The sequence below is a fragment of the Sceloporus undulatus genome, chromosome 5, assembly GCF_019175285.1.
Source record: "Sceloporus undulatus isolate JIND9_A2432 ecotype Alabama chromosome 5, SceUnd_v1.1, whole genome shotgun sequence".
Lineage (NCBI taxonomy): Eukaryota > Metazoa > Chordata > Lepidosauria > Squamata > Phrynosomatidae > Sceloporus > Sceloporus undulatus.
In genome coordinates, this window is record NC_056526.1 from 72,716,383 (window position 1) to 72,733,665 (window position 17,283).

Here is a 17,283-nt window from a genome sequence, read left to right on the forward strand (position 1 = left end):
GCCAAGGTTGCTGCATGGGAAACAAACAATCCTTTGTGGGACTGAAGCAAAATAGATATTAAGTAGTTCTGCCTTTTCATTGTGATTCCCTAGCAATTTTCCATCCTTACTGAACAGTGGCCCCACTGTCTCCTGGGTCATTCTCTTGTCCCAAATGTATCTGAAAAAGCCATTTTTGTTGCTCTTTACTTGCCTAGCCAGTCTCAGTTCATTCTGTGCTTTACCTTTCCTTCATGGCAGTGGGTTGGACTTGATGATCCCTGTGGTCTCTTAGAGTTGGAAGATTCTATGATTCTATGATTCTATGAAAGATATCTTTCACCACTCGAGGGAGCACATGTCTAAGTAAATGTTAAATGTATAGTCTAGTTTGTCCCTGAAATGAATAGATAGCAGACATTTGTCTATCTGTAGCTATATCTATATCTCATAGCAACTAGAGATTGGTGAGAACTGAGTTTCAGGTTTTTTAAAATCAGGATTTGATGAGAATTCACAAATGTTCACATATGGGAGGAAATGAAACTGACAAATCTGTCCATTCCTTTTAAAATTTGTTTTTCTGATTATGAAAGACCCTTCACACGCTGACATCTAGAAGGCCAGTCCATGACAAGTAACATCTACTAAGACGAAAAGTGATCTGTTCTCCATGCTCATTTCTCACCATTTCATTTTCAAAAGTAGTAACCCCTCTACAACGTAACTTCCAAATAATACTTCTGCTTCCTGACATTTTCCCAGCAATGCATTTCACACTGTGACATCTGAGATTTAATATGGCCTTGAGGTCTAACAAAAGCTTAAAAGTTCTCTAGGGCATGAGAAAGAAAGAAAAAAAATGTGAAAAATGGCACTGTCACATTAGCCACTTTCCTATGTCACCTTTAGTGAGGAATCTAGGCTTAATTAAACCAAGATGAAAATGGGAAGCATGGTGCTCCCTGCATTCCATTTGTTATTGATTAATTTCTCTCTGTAAGAGCATATGTGAGCAAATCATGAAAGGATAACTTCATGTTATGTCTGAAACCAGGATTGTGATTAAGTACACCTAAACAGGCTAGGGCTGTGTAAGTCAATGACAAACCCAGGCTGGAAGCATGTTTACAAATTAGCTTGTTTGCAAATAGATTTAGGACAAAGCGATCCACTCATGTGAAGGTAGAAGTGAATGAACTGCCTGTACAAACCCACATTGTAGTTTATTAAGACAGGATGCTTGACTTAAACTGTCATGTGAGTTCAGCTACAGTGGCATTAATACAGAGCTTGAAAAAGCTTTGTTTTTATTTTAACTGTTACTCTGAGAATCTTAGCTGGCATGGGTATTGGCCATGTTGGCCTGTGGATACTGGGAGCTGTAGTCTCAAAAAGTAACATTCCAAAACAGTGGGTTAATATACAATCAAAGCAGGATTAAGCAGCATATGTGTATTAGAAAACACACAGCCTGTGCTGCCTAGGCTGCCACTATAATGATATTTGATTAGGGTGATGGTAAACCAAACTATGAAAGATTAGCACTCGGTACTGCAATCTGAAGCATTGGGTTTATTTCCACAAAAACTCATGCTAAAATAAAAACCAGTTAGTCTTAAAAATGATACAACATGTCTTCCTTTCTCTCCCTCCCTTCCTCCTTTTTATGCTACAAGAGACTAACATAGGGCCTGTACAGACAGGCCAAAATAAAGCTGCTTCAAGTCATTTTGGAGGTGTGGTGTTTAAATGACACACACATCTTAAGAGACCAGAAGCTGCACCAAAGCTGCACTCCAGTCCTTAGGACTGAAACATGGCTTTGGCATGGCTTCTGGCTTCTTAGGATGTGTGTGTCATTTAAACAGCATGCCTCCAAAGTGACCTGAAGCAGCTTTATTTTGGTCTGTCTGTAAAGGCTCAAAACTACTTCTTTGAACACTATAGAAATTACCATTGTTCAGGTAAGTATCCAACCGGCATTTTAGAAAAAAATCTGTCTATCTTCTGATCCTAGAGGCATGGGCTATCACACTTGTTAATACAGTCCTATAGAAACAAGATTGGATTATTTTCTTTTCTTAAAGTTTCCTCTTATCTTCCTTAATGGTTGTTGCTATGTAATCTGCATATACAAGTTTCTATAGTGAAAATGATTTATCCGTGCAATACTGATAATGGCAAAACTTGATCTATCAGAACAGACCTAGAGATAATTGGCTTTGCAATAGGGTTATTATCTTAACAACATTCATAAGATTTTGCATCACTACATTTTTGAAAAGAACCTAGAAAACTATCAAGAAGAGCGAAACTAAATCACAGTCAAATGGAACACAAGGAAGCAATTATAGAATGGAAGGCTACAGACTCTGATGTTGTTCATGACTATTTGTTATAGTGTGTTTATGTTTTTATGTGTGTGTGTTTTAATCCTGCACATTGTAATTTTCTCTTTGCCAAATTGTTGCTCAGTTCATTGTCTTCCTATATGGCTATTTTACATTGCCTCTTCTGATTCTTGTCCTTTGTCCAGTCTCCATTTCCCACATTTTCTCATTTCTTGTCTCTTTTCATTTTACTCCATCTGTTCATTAGAATCTGAAATATATCTTAGATGGCCAGTTGAAGAATGTGCTTGTTTTCTAAAGAGGGAGATGAAGTAGTTCAGCTGTGGCTGCTATCACTTGCTTACTATATATCCGATTAATGTTTCAACAAAATACTGTATAGATTTTAGAACAAATAATTCACTTACTGCTTACTACTTTTTAGACTAATATTTCAACAAAATATTGTGATGCACTGGAGCTCATGAAGCAGCCTTTGTCAGGTGGGATGTGACATGTGAAAGTCCACTCCCAACTACTTCTAAAACCATCAATCTTTTTCCTTTTTCTTTTTTGGTTTTGTTTCCATGTACACCTACATTGTTTATCTAATTTATTCATAATAATTTGGTTCCAAATATTTGACAGTTGCTCTTGACTCTCTATATATATTTTAAAAAAATTCAAACTAGCAAACAAAATTAGCACATTTTAAAATGAGGTGATTTCTCAAGTAGTGAAAGATGTGTGTATACTGAATGATTGTCTTTACCTATGTATTTTGAATCTACCACTCTTCATTTTATGTTCTGTCTTTGGAAAGTAAACGTACTTAATTTTCAACTCTGATTGCTGCAGCAGAAAGAAAAAGCATGCATCTGTGAAGTAATCCTGCTGTGGGACATCAAATTCCCTTATTCCACACAGGGGAATATGCCCAACATAAGGGACAAGGTACCTTCCTCACGCCCAGGAAAATCAGAGAAGGCTTTTGTTGAATCCAGTAGCATGCCTGACTAAATAGGCATTGGTTTATGCAGCTAGTTTTTTCCAGAACAGAATCAGATAGAAAGCAGAGGAAATGTAGACCATCTCTGCTATGTTTTTTATTCCCTTGCTTTGTGTGTAATGAGGTTTGAAAGCTTTAATGTCTCCTTGCTTATTTGATCATGTGCATGCTTCTTCTTTCATTGCTTTAAGGTAACCACAATATACTTTTGTGTGCAAAATTCAGTTTGCCCTGATACAACTTTTAACAAATTACAGGTGGCAGACAGACAATATTCCAGGCAACTAGATATGGATAAATGGGATGAAGAATGGTCAGGAGTGACAAACAATCTGCTAAAATCGACAAATGTTTTAAAAAACCTTTATGAGAAAACCCAGTTAAGATTTTTTATTTGTAATTAAAAGATAAAGCTATACAGTTTCTTGTGGAAAGTTTTTTGGTGTAAGCCTAATATATAACAGATTTATAGCTTGTTGATATAGGTTGATATATGTTTTTATTTATCCTGTTGTAAAAATGTCTTGTTGTAAAAATTTATCTTGTAAAAATGCAAGCTTTGTAAAATAAAGATATATTAATTAATTAAAAAAAAAAGAAATCATTTTGCTGGGTTAGAAATAGGTGGGATTTAGAGTGATACTGACAGGATACTTATTGATAATGTGATTATTGCCTCAAGTACAAACATTGCATTTTCCTCAAAAATATCATTAAATTAAAACCCATACATCTTCACCTGCAAGAAAACTGTCATGGGGCCAACCTGGACCACCATCATTTATTATATGTTGCTAAACGCAGCCCCAATGGATGCAGTGGGATTGCTAAATAGAAAACTTCAGCTAACTCACACAATTATGGTTATAGCTTCAATTATACATTTGTACTGACATTCTGTTGTACTGGCATTCTGGTCAGGTTAGTATGTTTCAGACATCAAATTGTATCTCTGTTAATGTCATCTTTATCTCACAAGTTCATGGAGCTCCAGTAGATAAAGTGGTGGATGTGATTTTTCGAGTTCTTACTTTAAATCTACTTTCCTTTGCTCTCAAATTCTTGTTTGTACATTAGAAATGTCAAGACAGTTTTAAATTAGTTAAATGCTTTTAAATTACACTGACTTCAAAAATAGAGATTTAGGCACATTTTTAAAATGAGCATTAAAAATGCTTAACTTTAGCTAGATCTGTGGTTTTCATGTCTGTGACTCCCTTCTGGATGTCAGTCCAAATTTTAAACAAATGTCAAACTCCATCCCTCTCAAAAGGTCAAAACCTTAAGTAGCCATAGTTATATAATTCATAGTAATCATATTTATAGGATACATTGGCAGGATCTGAGTTTTAATACTCATAATTTGTTGGCATATTTTGTTGTCTTCTTACTTTATAAAGGCCCAGATAAATGGATCGGGATTATTGTTAATTAGATGGGGAACAACATAGCACTAGTTTGTAAAAAGGCTGTACTGGAACTAACCTGTGTAGTCATCATATCACCCAGGCAACAAGTTGATCTGTGGAAGATTTTTATCACTTTGGAATAAGGAGATCAACTGACTTACAAAACCCTTGTGTAAGTAGGCTTTATGTATGGTCAGGGAGCACAGCTAAATAAGGCTATTAAAAGGGACACACATTTCCAGATTTGTATACTGAGATTAAGCTTTTCATCATACCTAGAAGTGGGATGCAAGTAGAGTAATTAATCCCCATTATGTGAGAGTTTATCAAAGCCATTAAAACTGATGTGTTCTTACATGCCTTCAAGTTGACTCCAGCTTATGATGACTCTCCCAGGGGCTTTACTTGGCAATGTTTATTCAGAGAAAGCTTGCATTGCCTTCCTCTTAGGCCAAGAGAGTGTGACTGACCTAAAGTCATCATGGATTTCCATGGTTGAATGGGGACCTTTCAGAGACCTAGTTCAACACTCAAGCCACTACACCATGTTGGCCTTACTAAAACTGATAAAGGAATCTTAATGTAGAGAAGGGATCAGCACAGGAAAAATATAAACCATACTTAAATGAATGAAAGATAGGAAATGGAAAGAATATTCATCTTTAGGAAACAGAATAACTAATAGTCTATTTTCTTACGTATTGAATTGCTCAGCAAATATTAAGTTGGTTGAAGTTCCAGTGATGGTTGTCAGTCCTCCAATGGTAGATGAATAGGCAATACACAGGCACATGACTTTGCATATCATGTGGTCCCTTTGGTTTCGATATTTTCTTTCTGTTTCACTTGGTTCTGGCTTCTGTGAAGATATGAATTTGAAAGGGGGGAAATCACAATGTATTTACATTAGACTATTTATAAGCAAAACTTGCCCATCACCATTGGGAATAGGATGGTTTGAGGAAAATTCTCATAAAATATTCAGCCTTTTCCCAATAATACTTCAAAACTCAGGATGGAGGAGAGACTCCTTTACTTCATGACCTCATTCATCATTCTGTTTTTGTTTTTGCCTTTCTGAAAACTTGGATATTGAGAAGAAGGGGAGGGATCTTTGTTCATGAAGACAGACCCTGTGCTCACAATTTGTTCAGCTTTAGGTTTGCTGTGTACCTTCAAGTTATTTCCAACTTATGGCAACCTTATCATGTTTTTTTCCTGGCAAGATTTGTTCTGAGGAGGTTTATCATTGCCTTCCCCTGGGGCTGAGAGCATGTGACTTGTCCAAAGTCACCCAGTGGGTTTCAGGGCTGAGCCAGAAACCAAATCCTGGTCTCCAGAGTCAGGTAAATGCTCAAGCCACTATGCCACACTGGCTCTCCTTCAGCTCGAAGTATGATAATATATATCTAACCCGATCAAACTCAGAAGGACAATAGATATTCAAATTGCTGTCTGAGGTTTGTGAAGATAATTGGAAAAAATAACCCCCAGAGTCCACTGGTCTCATTCTGGTGGTGCATGACCACGATAAAGATCTATTCTATTCTTTGGTCTCACTGTCTGAGTGAACTGAAAAGTTTAGGTTTTCAAGGCTCTGCTCCTCTAAAACATTATTGGAAGATGCTTTTTGTTACTAAAGTACTACAAAATGGCTGCTCACTAGATTACCACACTACACTCTTATAGCACTGCTATTCCACTTTTTCTGCTCTCGCTGTCTCCTGTTATATGCTGGGATTTGCAGTCAAGGGAAGGGCATTTAAAATTCTCAGCCACAGATCTCTTAGGTCTTACTGAACTGCAAACCCCAAAATGCAACAGGAGGCAGCCAAAGCAGTAAAAGTGAAATAGCAGCATTATAAGAGTGTAGTGCGGTAATGTGGCAAGTCTCAAATGTGCCAGCACACAATTTCCATACGTTACAAAATAATTAGATCATTCTAGACAAACAAATCAATAACTTGAAGATACAGTGGCAATTTTTATGTGCCTTCAAACCAACTCCAACTTATAGGAACTATTATGAAGGATTTTCTTGGCAAGACTTATTCAGAGGAGGTTTGCCATTGCTCTCTTTTTAGGCTCAGAGAGTATGACTTGTCAAAGATTAACCAGTGAGTTCCCATGGTTGAGTGAGGATCTGAAGCCTAATCTCCCAGAGTTTTGGTTGATCTCAAATCATTATACTGCAGTGGATCCCATGGCAAATTTACCAACACATTTATCTATGAATGCCAAAGCAGAGATTAAAATTAGTAATAGCATGGTAAATCCATTTCAAAATTTAAAAACTGAGATAAGAGTAATGTGGATATCCATATCATATACAAACATAGTACAAAATGGATATGTTATACTACTGTAATAAATTTGTTCTAGGACCTTGCAATTGTTATACAGTCAGCCTTCCCCGTAGGTGGGCTTGCCTTCTGCGGCTTTGAGCTTAAGTGGAAGGCAAGCTCCGGCAGAAGTAATGGGGTGCGTACCTATGCCGCACCATTAGAGCACACTCCATTATTTTATATGGAACTTGAGCATATGCTCTTTAGCCCATACATGGGAGGGGGAGGTTTGTTATTCCAGAACAGATCTCCTACATATGGGAAAGGCGGACTGTACATTCATTTAATTTTATGTCTTTGATTTGAAAGATCTGATTATTTTTAAGAATAAGGAGGCTTTATCATGGAGCATCTGAGATGAAGAAGATGTCTATCTAAGTCTGTCAAAAATCCATGTGGCAACCAGTTCATAATGTTGACTGAAGCCAGAGTTTCTGTTTGGCAAAGGAAACACTAGAGTTATTATGCATGCTAGTGGTAGTCCAGGTTTGGATGTAAAAAGTTGGATCTGAAGAGGACCAGACCCTAGTTTAGACGTCTTGACATGCATTTTAAAGGACAGATTCTTTTTTGTCAGATTTCATCACTTTTTGTTAAAGCAGAGTGTTGAAGACAGCAGAGTATTTGAGCTTGGAGGAGAAGAAGAGGCAGAAATCTTATTTTAAAATTTTCTTGTTAGATCTTAACTGCAATATTGTAGTTAATTGTGTGACCATAATGAAAAATGATATTCTAGTAATGAAAAACATGGTAATGTAAATGCTGGATTGTTAGAAATATATTAATATTTTCACTTCAGTTTAGTTCAATCCCCTTCCCTTTTGTAGATAAACTGGAAGTGGCAGGGAATAACCTCCTGCTCCAGGATTCACATGCCATTCTTCAGTTGCAGAGGAATGGCCTGGAGCCAGGGGTTAATGGTGCTGATCGGAAGCTCAAGATAGGCACTCATGACTCATCATTATAAAGCAAGATCAAGGTTAGGTTTGGCACTGCAGACCTTGTTACAAGGCTTGCCAGAAGTTGCCCATTCAGACTTGGGCCAGAGTTGACCTGAGTTCAAAGAGCCAGAAAAAGAAGAGAGCAGCTGCAGAAATTCATGATTTGAAGGCAGTGGAGAGTATTGAGCCAAAACAATTAGTGAGAAGGATTAACAGTTGGAGACCAGAGGTCAAAAGGCAGAGCTTTTCTTTTCTTTTTAAAGTTACAAATCCCATAAAATCTACAGTAAGTCCCAAAGCTTGCTCACAAGCTTCCTTTAAAATTACAGAAGGGTAGAGTCTCAGTAAAAGGCACAGTACAGACCTCGCAAAAAGGGAGGCCTGCTGGTACCTTCCCCCCCCCCCCCCCCCGCAGGGAAGCTGCAGCTGCCAAACCATGCAGCTTCCCTGCGGAGGAAAAAAACCCAGTGAAATGTGGTTTCTTTTGCACCGCCACTGTGACCAATGTGCACTCGTGATGTCACAATCGTGGCATGGTGTGCAGACGCTATACGTCCATCACATAACAATGGCAGCACACGTATACACAGGACGCTGCCATTGTTACGGCACCATGCCATACTAGGGTTAGGGACCATGTGGTTGCCATACGGCTCCTTAATCCTAGTATGCCACCAGGATGGTGCATTTGGCACATCTGTATCGTGCCAAAGACACAGAAGAAAATTTTGCCATACTATAAACCTTTTGTAATGAAAAGTCCCCCCCCAAAGATTTAGAGAATACAAAAGTTGCATATGATTTTGTGACATTTTCATTAATATTAAAAAGGCAGATAACAGTGTATTTAGATAATTTAATTACAGTACTTCAGTATCACTTTAACTGCGAAGTCTCCATCCTATGCAATCCAGGGATTTATAGAGTCATCTGTGTACCACACCAAGCTACAAATCCATAGATTTCATAATGTGGATCTAAGGCAGTTAAAGTAATATTAAACTGCCACAATTTATTCTATCATCTCAGGATTAAACCCCAGTGAGTTCAGTGGCAATTACTCCCAGGCAAATTGGTAAGGGACTGCAGGTTTATTATATTCTAGATTATTATCTATATTGAGTGAAACTGCTTTCTGAAAATATGTGCTGTGAATGATTTCTAAATACCTTTTCCTTGTCAATGTTGCACACAGTATGAGCGGGATGAGCAGAACCATTGCTGTATCTGGAAAAAAATTAATTTGCTGTCATTGCTATTCTGTGACCTTCAATAAAGTGATAATAATGTCAGTGATCAAATATAGACATAATACCCATGAGCTTGTTTTGTTTTCTCTTTCCAGTCAACTGTTTCACAATCATTAATATTTTCTGTAATAAGAGAGAGATTGAGAGCAAGGTTAGTGAAGACTTCAAAACAAGAGCTTCAGTTTAGATGGTCTTTGCTTCAGTTTAGGCATAAATGAAGAATGTGAAAAAGTTCATCCTCTGTGCATACCATCAAGTTCCAGTGCAAGATTGGTGACTCCATTTGTATATGTCATTTCTACAGCTTCAGCTTCAGCACTGATGATTTGCTGAGCCACGGCCTCTACAATTGGCATTACCATAGCAGCAGTGGAGGTGTTGCTAAGCCACATTGACAAGACTGCACAGCTGATCATGAAGCCAAGGGTGAGCCTGAAACAAGAGACACCTCCATGTATATCTGAGATTAACACCCAATGCAATAGAACAAAAGCAATTCCTCTCCATGGTTTTTTTTCTTTAATTGACTCTCACTTAGTACACTTTTTAGTTTGTTATTGTTGTTGTTGTTGTTGTTGTTGTTGTTGTTGTATGCTTTCAAGTTATTTCTGACTTATGGCAACCCTAAGGCAACCCTATCACCAGTTTTCTTGGTGATATTTGTTCAGAGGGGGTTTGCCTTTGCCTTCCTCTGAGGCAGAGAGTGTGTGACTTGACCAAGGTCATCCAATGGGTTTCCATGGCTGAGCAGGGATTCAAATCCTAGGAGCTTATCGTACGGCGTACGGCGCTTGGAGGAATGGGAATGGAACGGAACAGAATGGGGGGAAATGTGTGTTACCGCATGGGAGAACACAGCCATTGCCACTGGGAGTCCCCAAGCCGTCCCTCAGCCATTCCATGGCAGCTAATTTTGAAGAACAATTTTGAACTGTTCTTCAAAATCAGCTGCCAGGAATGGCTGGGGAATGGCTCTGGGACTCCCAGTGGCACCAACGACATTCTCCTGTGTGGTTCCCCCCCGTTCTGTTCTGTTCCATTCCGTTCCGTTCCATTGCATTCCATTCCCGTTCCTCCATGTGTGCGATAAGCTCCCTGGTCTCCAGAGCACACAAACTACTATAACACACTGGTATATTGTAAAGACAATTCAGATAATGACCTACAATATAGTTTGGATACTTGGATGCCTTGTTTTTCAAATGGAGTCTAATTATACTAAATATTTAGTCAACTGGTTCTACTGCAAGAGTGAGTAATATCTTGATGGCTGAAGTAAATAGCGGGGAAGATTCACATACACATCAGGTCAAACCTTGAAAAGCCAGACCTCTCTCTACATCAGCTCATCTTCATCTTTTGCTTTTAAATTAAAATGACCTCTTGTGCCTTCTAGAGGCAATGAAGGACAATTTTGCAATGGAGGGAGTCTGGCCTTCTTTCACAACTGGAACTAACCAGAAGCCACTTCTATTTTTGGGAGTGAGGAAACCCTAACATAGCTTGAGGAGATAAAATAAGGTGAAAATTTCCCCATATCCCTTATATGCTGTGTGGAAAAATGAACAAAGAAAGGAGGTTGGGGCATGGGTTGTGAGAATAGGGATGACTGACAAATGTGCATGGAGCCTACAGCTATACTTTGCTCTACTGAGCTGAAAGTTGATGCAGAGGATAATTCCATATTACAAGGTTCCCAGTTGTTGTGACATAACGAAAAGTTTGTGCTCATCCTGTGTTGGCATGTCCAGACAAATGAAGCAAGATTATCATGTTCTCACTCTCCTTGCCTCTGAAAATACTTTATTATGGCTCTTGTGACATAATACCTTTAATGTAGCACTCTGGGCCACTTGGGCAGCCATTGTGCCATAAGAAAGGAATCTTAGGAAGTTGCTTCAAAGCACATAAGACTAATCTAAATCAGTATTGTCTAGAAAGATTGACAGTAGCTCTTCAGGATTTCAGGCAGAACACAGCCCTACCTGGGATGTGCATGCAAAGCATTTGCTCAGATGCCAGCCTACAGTCTTTTCCTATGCCCAAATGGCTTAGCTCCTGAACTGCCAGAGGTCTTGCTTCCCTACATAAGAACAAGTCAGCATGGCACCAGTCCAATAAAAACAAAGTCCAGGAATATAAATTGAACAGAATAGAAACAAATTCCTGGAATATATTTTGAGAGTGTGTGTGTGTGTGTGTATGTGTGTGTGTGTGTGTTCTTGCAAAAAAAGTTGCCTTTAATCTTCAAAGATCCAATTCATTCCAAATTTTAAGCTATGAAGGTCTTTCTCAAGGAAGCTACATCATAGTACAGTCATATTATAATTAAGACGATTGCTATTTTGCCATAATATATTCGTAAGATATTTGCATATAATGAAACCTGTTTTAAAAGATATTCTGGTTATAAGCATCACAGTCTCTGCCCTTGTTTCCTTCCCAAATGAGTGCCTACTACATACACTGACTGGGCTAAGATACTAGTGCCAAGAAGAAAGGAAGGGGATGGCACTACTATTACATAGCAGGTTTGAGAGCAGTGAATTAGGCCAAACCATTTCAAATCATGCAGCTCTTTTCTAGGAGACCTGGTTCAGTCATCCTGAGAATACTATACATATTCCAAAGCAGGCTTGTATACTCAGTAGATCTTAGTTTCTATTCTCTAGGAAACACAGCCTAAATTATATTCTAGTGTGCTGCATATTGAAGGATCTGTGTCTGATCCACATTCTGATAAGGCCCAGAGTTTTTAATGAAATGAATATGTAAATGAAAAAAAGCAGCCATTCTGTTATTGTGGTGGTTTCTTTTTTCTGTGAAAAGGCAACAAAAGGATGGCAAGTACGCAGCTGACTCTTATGTAGGTTTGACACACTAGAGCCAGAGTTGCATCATCAGGGTTTATGATGTGTGAGATTCATTCCTAGGTGAACCATTCTCACTGAACCATTCTAAATTGCCACCATTCACCATATTTAAATCAGTTCAGTTCTTAGAGCTTCTGTCACAGTTCTCACCCTTGCCTAGTTAACAGGCATCACATTTTAGATCAGGTATTTCTGAGAACATTAAACTCAGATCCTCTGCCTGGTTGATAAGCATTCTTTGAGCAGATATCAAAAAAGCAAGGGTTAAACAACGCCTTCACTCTCAGTACCCATTTGTATGTGACTCTTAACAATTGGTGTTCATTGTACTCCAAATCTCTCTGGTGGCTTCATCTACCATCATCCTGGTCACTCCCACATTTAAGACTATGGATTATGAGACTGTAGTTTTACGGCATTCTTGCTGTATATGTTCCTCCTTCTGGCACATGTTCCTCTACTTGGCCCAGCTCTCAGAAATATCCACTCCCGTTATCTGCCTTCTGCAATCTATACCTCATCCACTCCGCTTCCTCCATCCTGATCCAGAGAAATCTTTTGCAGATAGAAACTCCATCAATGTTATCCTTCTGGAAGAAATACTGAGACCTTAGAAACATTACTCTTTTGAACTACAACTGCAACCCCAAAGGTACATTGGTGGGAACATGAAAGAGAGGTTCTCAGTAGCTACCTCCAGGCTCTGGAATTCCCTTTCTAGAGAGGTTAGATTGGCATCCTCCTTACTCTTTCCACAAAAAGGTCAAGACTTTTTTTTATTATTTGACAGGTCTATGAGGACTGATTGTTTCAGTCAGATGGCCTTTGTAAAATGTGTTGTATTTTCCATTTGCTATCTCTGTGTTTGCAGTTGTAGTTTTTGTGGTTTTTGTTTTTAATGCTTCATTTAAAAAAAAAACTTTTGTATTTTGTGAATTTTTAACTCTGTTTCTTAATCAGTTGTAAGATGCCCTGAGTCATGAACTGGGAAAAATCTTGGAGGAGCCTCCTCCTCCTCCTCTTAAATAATTTTGTTACCCTGACTAGAATAGGCCTGCTGAATCAATAGCATTTTCCAATGTGTTGAGTAATTAATTTAATCGGTCCACTCAAGTTTGGACTAACCAACAGGATGCCTAATAACAATGACAATGACAACAATTTCCTAGCCAGTAATTCCCTACAATGGTCCTCCTCCTGCTTCTTTGAAGATTTCACTGTCAAATGCCTTTCTGTTGTCAGGTTCTGAATCTTCTCTTCTTATTAAGACATACTACAGTGGGATCTTGTTATCCGCTGGGGTTTGGTTCCAGGAATCCCTATGGATAACAAAATCCGTGGATGCTCACATCCTATTAAATATAATGGCAGAGCAAAATGGTGTCCCTTATATAAAATGGAAAATCAAGATTTACTATTTGGAATTTATACTTTTTGGGAATTGTTTCAAGCCGTGGATGCTTAAATCCGTGGATAAAAAATCCGTGGATAAGGAGGGCCAACTGTACAGCCTGTCACCTGAGTTTGGCACAACTGACTACCATGGTTCAATTGTTGAAAGTGAATCTTAGCTGGGTATTTGTTGCTGTTGTGTGCAAGACATTTCCAACTTATGGTGACCCAAAGGCAACTCTATCATGAAGTTTTTTGGGGCTAAGAGTATGTGACTCACCTAAGGTCACCCAGTGGGTTCCATGGCCAAGTGGGGAATCAAACCCTCATCTCCAGATTCACAGTCCAACACTCAACTACTACACCATACTGGCTCTAGAGGTGTGGATTTCTGTAGCTAGGAACCTTCAGCAAAATGCAGAAGAGGTAGCACAGCACCACTATACAGTAATTCACAGAATTATACTCCCCTTGGTATTAAGATAGTCATTTTTGACAGTGTCTTTTCATTATATAGGTGAACACATAGCATGCTGTTTGAATCAGTGAAAATGGATCCCTGGTGACACCTCAACTTTCTTGTCTACATAATTAATGACTATTATGCAAATGTTTTTGATATGCTCTTCTTCATTTTCTTTTTAAACTTGACACCAAGTGATCCCAGCATGGATAATATTTACAAAGATCTACACAGACCTTTGGAATCTACATAGATGAAAAACAGTGCATAAATGTTAATGATTGTTTGACAAAGGGCAGACTTCTTTACAAAATGCAAAATGGATTCACATATTATTTTGTTAGCACTTTCCCTATACGAGCTTAAAGAGAGCTTGTCTGGGATGAAATAAAACTGTTTGCTTTAGCAAGCACCAAACAAAAATCACGCCATCTCAGTTCTTGACAATATCTATCTACTTATAATGTTTATTTCTTAGTGAGCATATTACATAATTGTTCATAAATTAGCTGTATATGAGACCAGTTTACTTCTTTTATCCATCCATTCTCAGACTGGGCAATGGAATTAAAATCCAATAAGAAGGAAAGTTCCACAGATACTCTCTACCCCCATCTTTGTATCATTTGGGAAGGATATCAAGTAGCTCAATGAGCATTTGATTGGGATTGCTGGATCACTGGTCCTGTCATGGAATGAAAAACACTGATAAGCTGTTTCTATTTAACAAAACTTGCAATTCTTCCAAAATAAAAAAGAGGAGAAATAAAGGAACTGCTTCATTACAATTTCTCCTTGATGGCAAATGTTTGATAGACCAGTGTTCAAATGATCATTTTATACACAAGAGTATTAAATTATTCCCATTAGTTTGGTAGATAGAGAATGGATGGTTCTCATTGTAAAGCTGGTTTGAAAAACAGCCAATCTATTTCACCTCATTTTTCGTTCATCTACTCTGCTTACATTAATTTGAAATATGTGCTGAGGCTGGCTTTACTCATTACCAAGGAAGATGTCAATATTTTCGGCCCAGATAAACTGGGTGCCATTTTGGTAAAAAGGTGGGGTTTAAATTAAACCAACCAATCAATAATCTGTCAAATATTTGCAAAACAGAAAGTAGAAAATGTCTGAATTAGTGGAACAAATTCTGAAAGCATTTGGAAACTATAGTTCACAACTGTGTAGTAGAAATTTCTATTTTCACCAAGCTACAGGTCCCAGGATTACACAGAATAAAGCCAAGGTAGTTAAAGTGGGATCAAATTGCTACAATTGTGCATTGTGGATACACTCTTACTCTGATCATCTACTTCAAAATTCTGGTCTGAATTCTATTGAATTTACAGTGTTGACTTAGTGAATTACCATGACTGAGTCAATGGGTCTCCTTCAGTTGGAGCAAAAAATAAGATTAACAACAAAGATGGATATGGATGCCTTAGCAAATTAAACATGTGTATGCCAGTTCTGAAATTAATTTTTTAAAATTCCCATTATACCCAGAAGAGAGAATTTAAAAACTGGTAAGATATCATGTGGTGGCTTAGTAGTTAAGATGCCAATTCTGATGATTGGAAGACTGCAAGGTTGGCATTTGAGGCCCGAGTGCTGCATGATGGGGTGACCTCCTGTGACAAGTCCTAGCTTCTGCCAACCTAGCAGTTCAAAAGCATGCAAATGCAAGTAGATTAGTAGGTACCACTTTGGTGAGAAGGTAATAGCGTTTGGTGCAGTCATGCTGGCCACGTGAACACTGGATCTGTCTTCGGACAACTCTGGCTCTTCAGCTTAGTAATGGAGATGAGCACTACCCCTTATAGTCAGTTACAACTAGACATTCATGTCAAGGGACTACCTTTACCTTTTTAAGATATCAAAAAGAAACCAGGGAAATCTATTTAGGCTGTGGCTGGTATGTTGAACTGCACAAAAACAAACTAATAAGCCTGCAGCCATTGACTATACCAGGAGAATGCTGAGATCTTTCCGATATTGTTGAATTGAAGTTCCCAGAATTTCTCATTCACTATGCTGACAAGGCTGCAGGGAGCTATAGTTCATCAACAGATTAGGTGCTACCCCATCCCTACTCCTGGTCTTCATCCTCTCTACAGTGCTGTGAACTATGCTGTGTATTGAAAAATGCACACAGCATGGATTCAGGCTTGATAAAGTCCTTTGTTGCATTTTTCATTTCTCTTTTCCTTGCTTTTCTTCTTCTAGTGAAAACACCCAAACCTGTGACTAAGAACAATAAGAAGAAATACTTCCTGGAAACAATGGCTCTTTTCTGCCATTTCTGTTAAACTTATATACAATTTTTAACTCTTTTAGGCTGCACTCCTACACATGCATTAGAAGCTAACAATGGAATCCCATACATACCTGTTCAAATATTCCCTGGGTTCAATGGCACTTAGTCTCAGGTAGCTGGTAGATCATTAAAGCTGAAAGCCAGAATCCTCTTGGTGATTTTCATTTGTGTAACTGGGGGTTATGTACAGCCCTTTTTTATGTTATTGCAGAAGGAGATATCCAGTACCTCCTTACACAGTGATTTCGTCTTGGTTGAGTAACAGCAGAGGGATAGACGTGGGACATAGTCCTGTCTCCGGCCCAAATAAGCACTTATTGGCTGCAGGAGTTGGCGCAAAAGCTCTCTGTGTGTACACTGCCATTCCAGCAGCAGTCCCCTTCTACCATCATGAATCAGTTTTCCTGCATAAGTATGCTGACAGAGCTTTATGAACTGATGCTCAGTGTCAAAGGGGATCTTAGCACTAGTCTATACTTCTTTATAGGCATGAGTTTTGTTTTTACTTTTCCTCCTTATAATCATGAAGAGATCCTGGATGTGTCCACATTGCACAATTATAGCTGTTTGATTCCACTTCAGCATCCATGGCTCCATCCTACAGAATCAGGAGATATGTACTTCGGTGAGTGCATAGGATTCTCTAATCCTCTCCTCTAACCTGCAGCAATGTTTCACAAAATTACAGATCCCAGGATCCCTTATGATGGAGCCAAGTGCTATAATTGTATTACCTAGATGCATTCCCCTTTTGGGGGAAAAGAATAATGATACTTCAGGTACTGTGTCCAGCATTTTACACATGGATGTACAAGCCGGTCCCTTAGCTTTGAATCAAGATACCCATCCACTCACATTTGGAGATGTTGCTATCTTATGTAACTGTGCTAATTTGCTTTCATCAAACCTGCAAGTGACAACTTGTTTGTTTCCCATCACAGGTGCATCTGACAATTCAGAATCATAAAG

The 17,283-nt window shown here is 38.5% G+C and overlaps 1 protein-coding gene across 1 annotated transcript in view; it reads right to left on the reverse strand.

Moving 5' to 3' along the window:
- The window catches only part of SLC13A1 (solute carrier family 13 member 1), an 88,790-nt gene that overhangs the window by 19,239 nt on the left and 52,268 nt on the right, over positions 1–17,283 (reverse strand). The window contains 4 exon segments of the mRNA XM_042468906.1: positions 5,429–5,589; positions 9,186–9,243; positions 9,332–9,389; positions 9,517–9,698. Coding sequence (XP_042324840.1) covers positions 5,429–5,589; positions 9,186–9,243; positions 9,332–9,389; positions 9,517–9,698 — 459 coding nt within the window.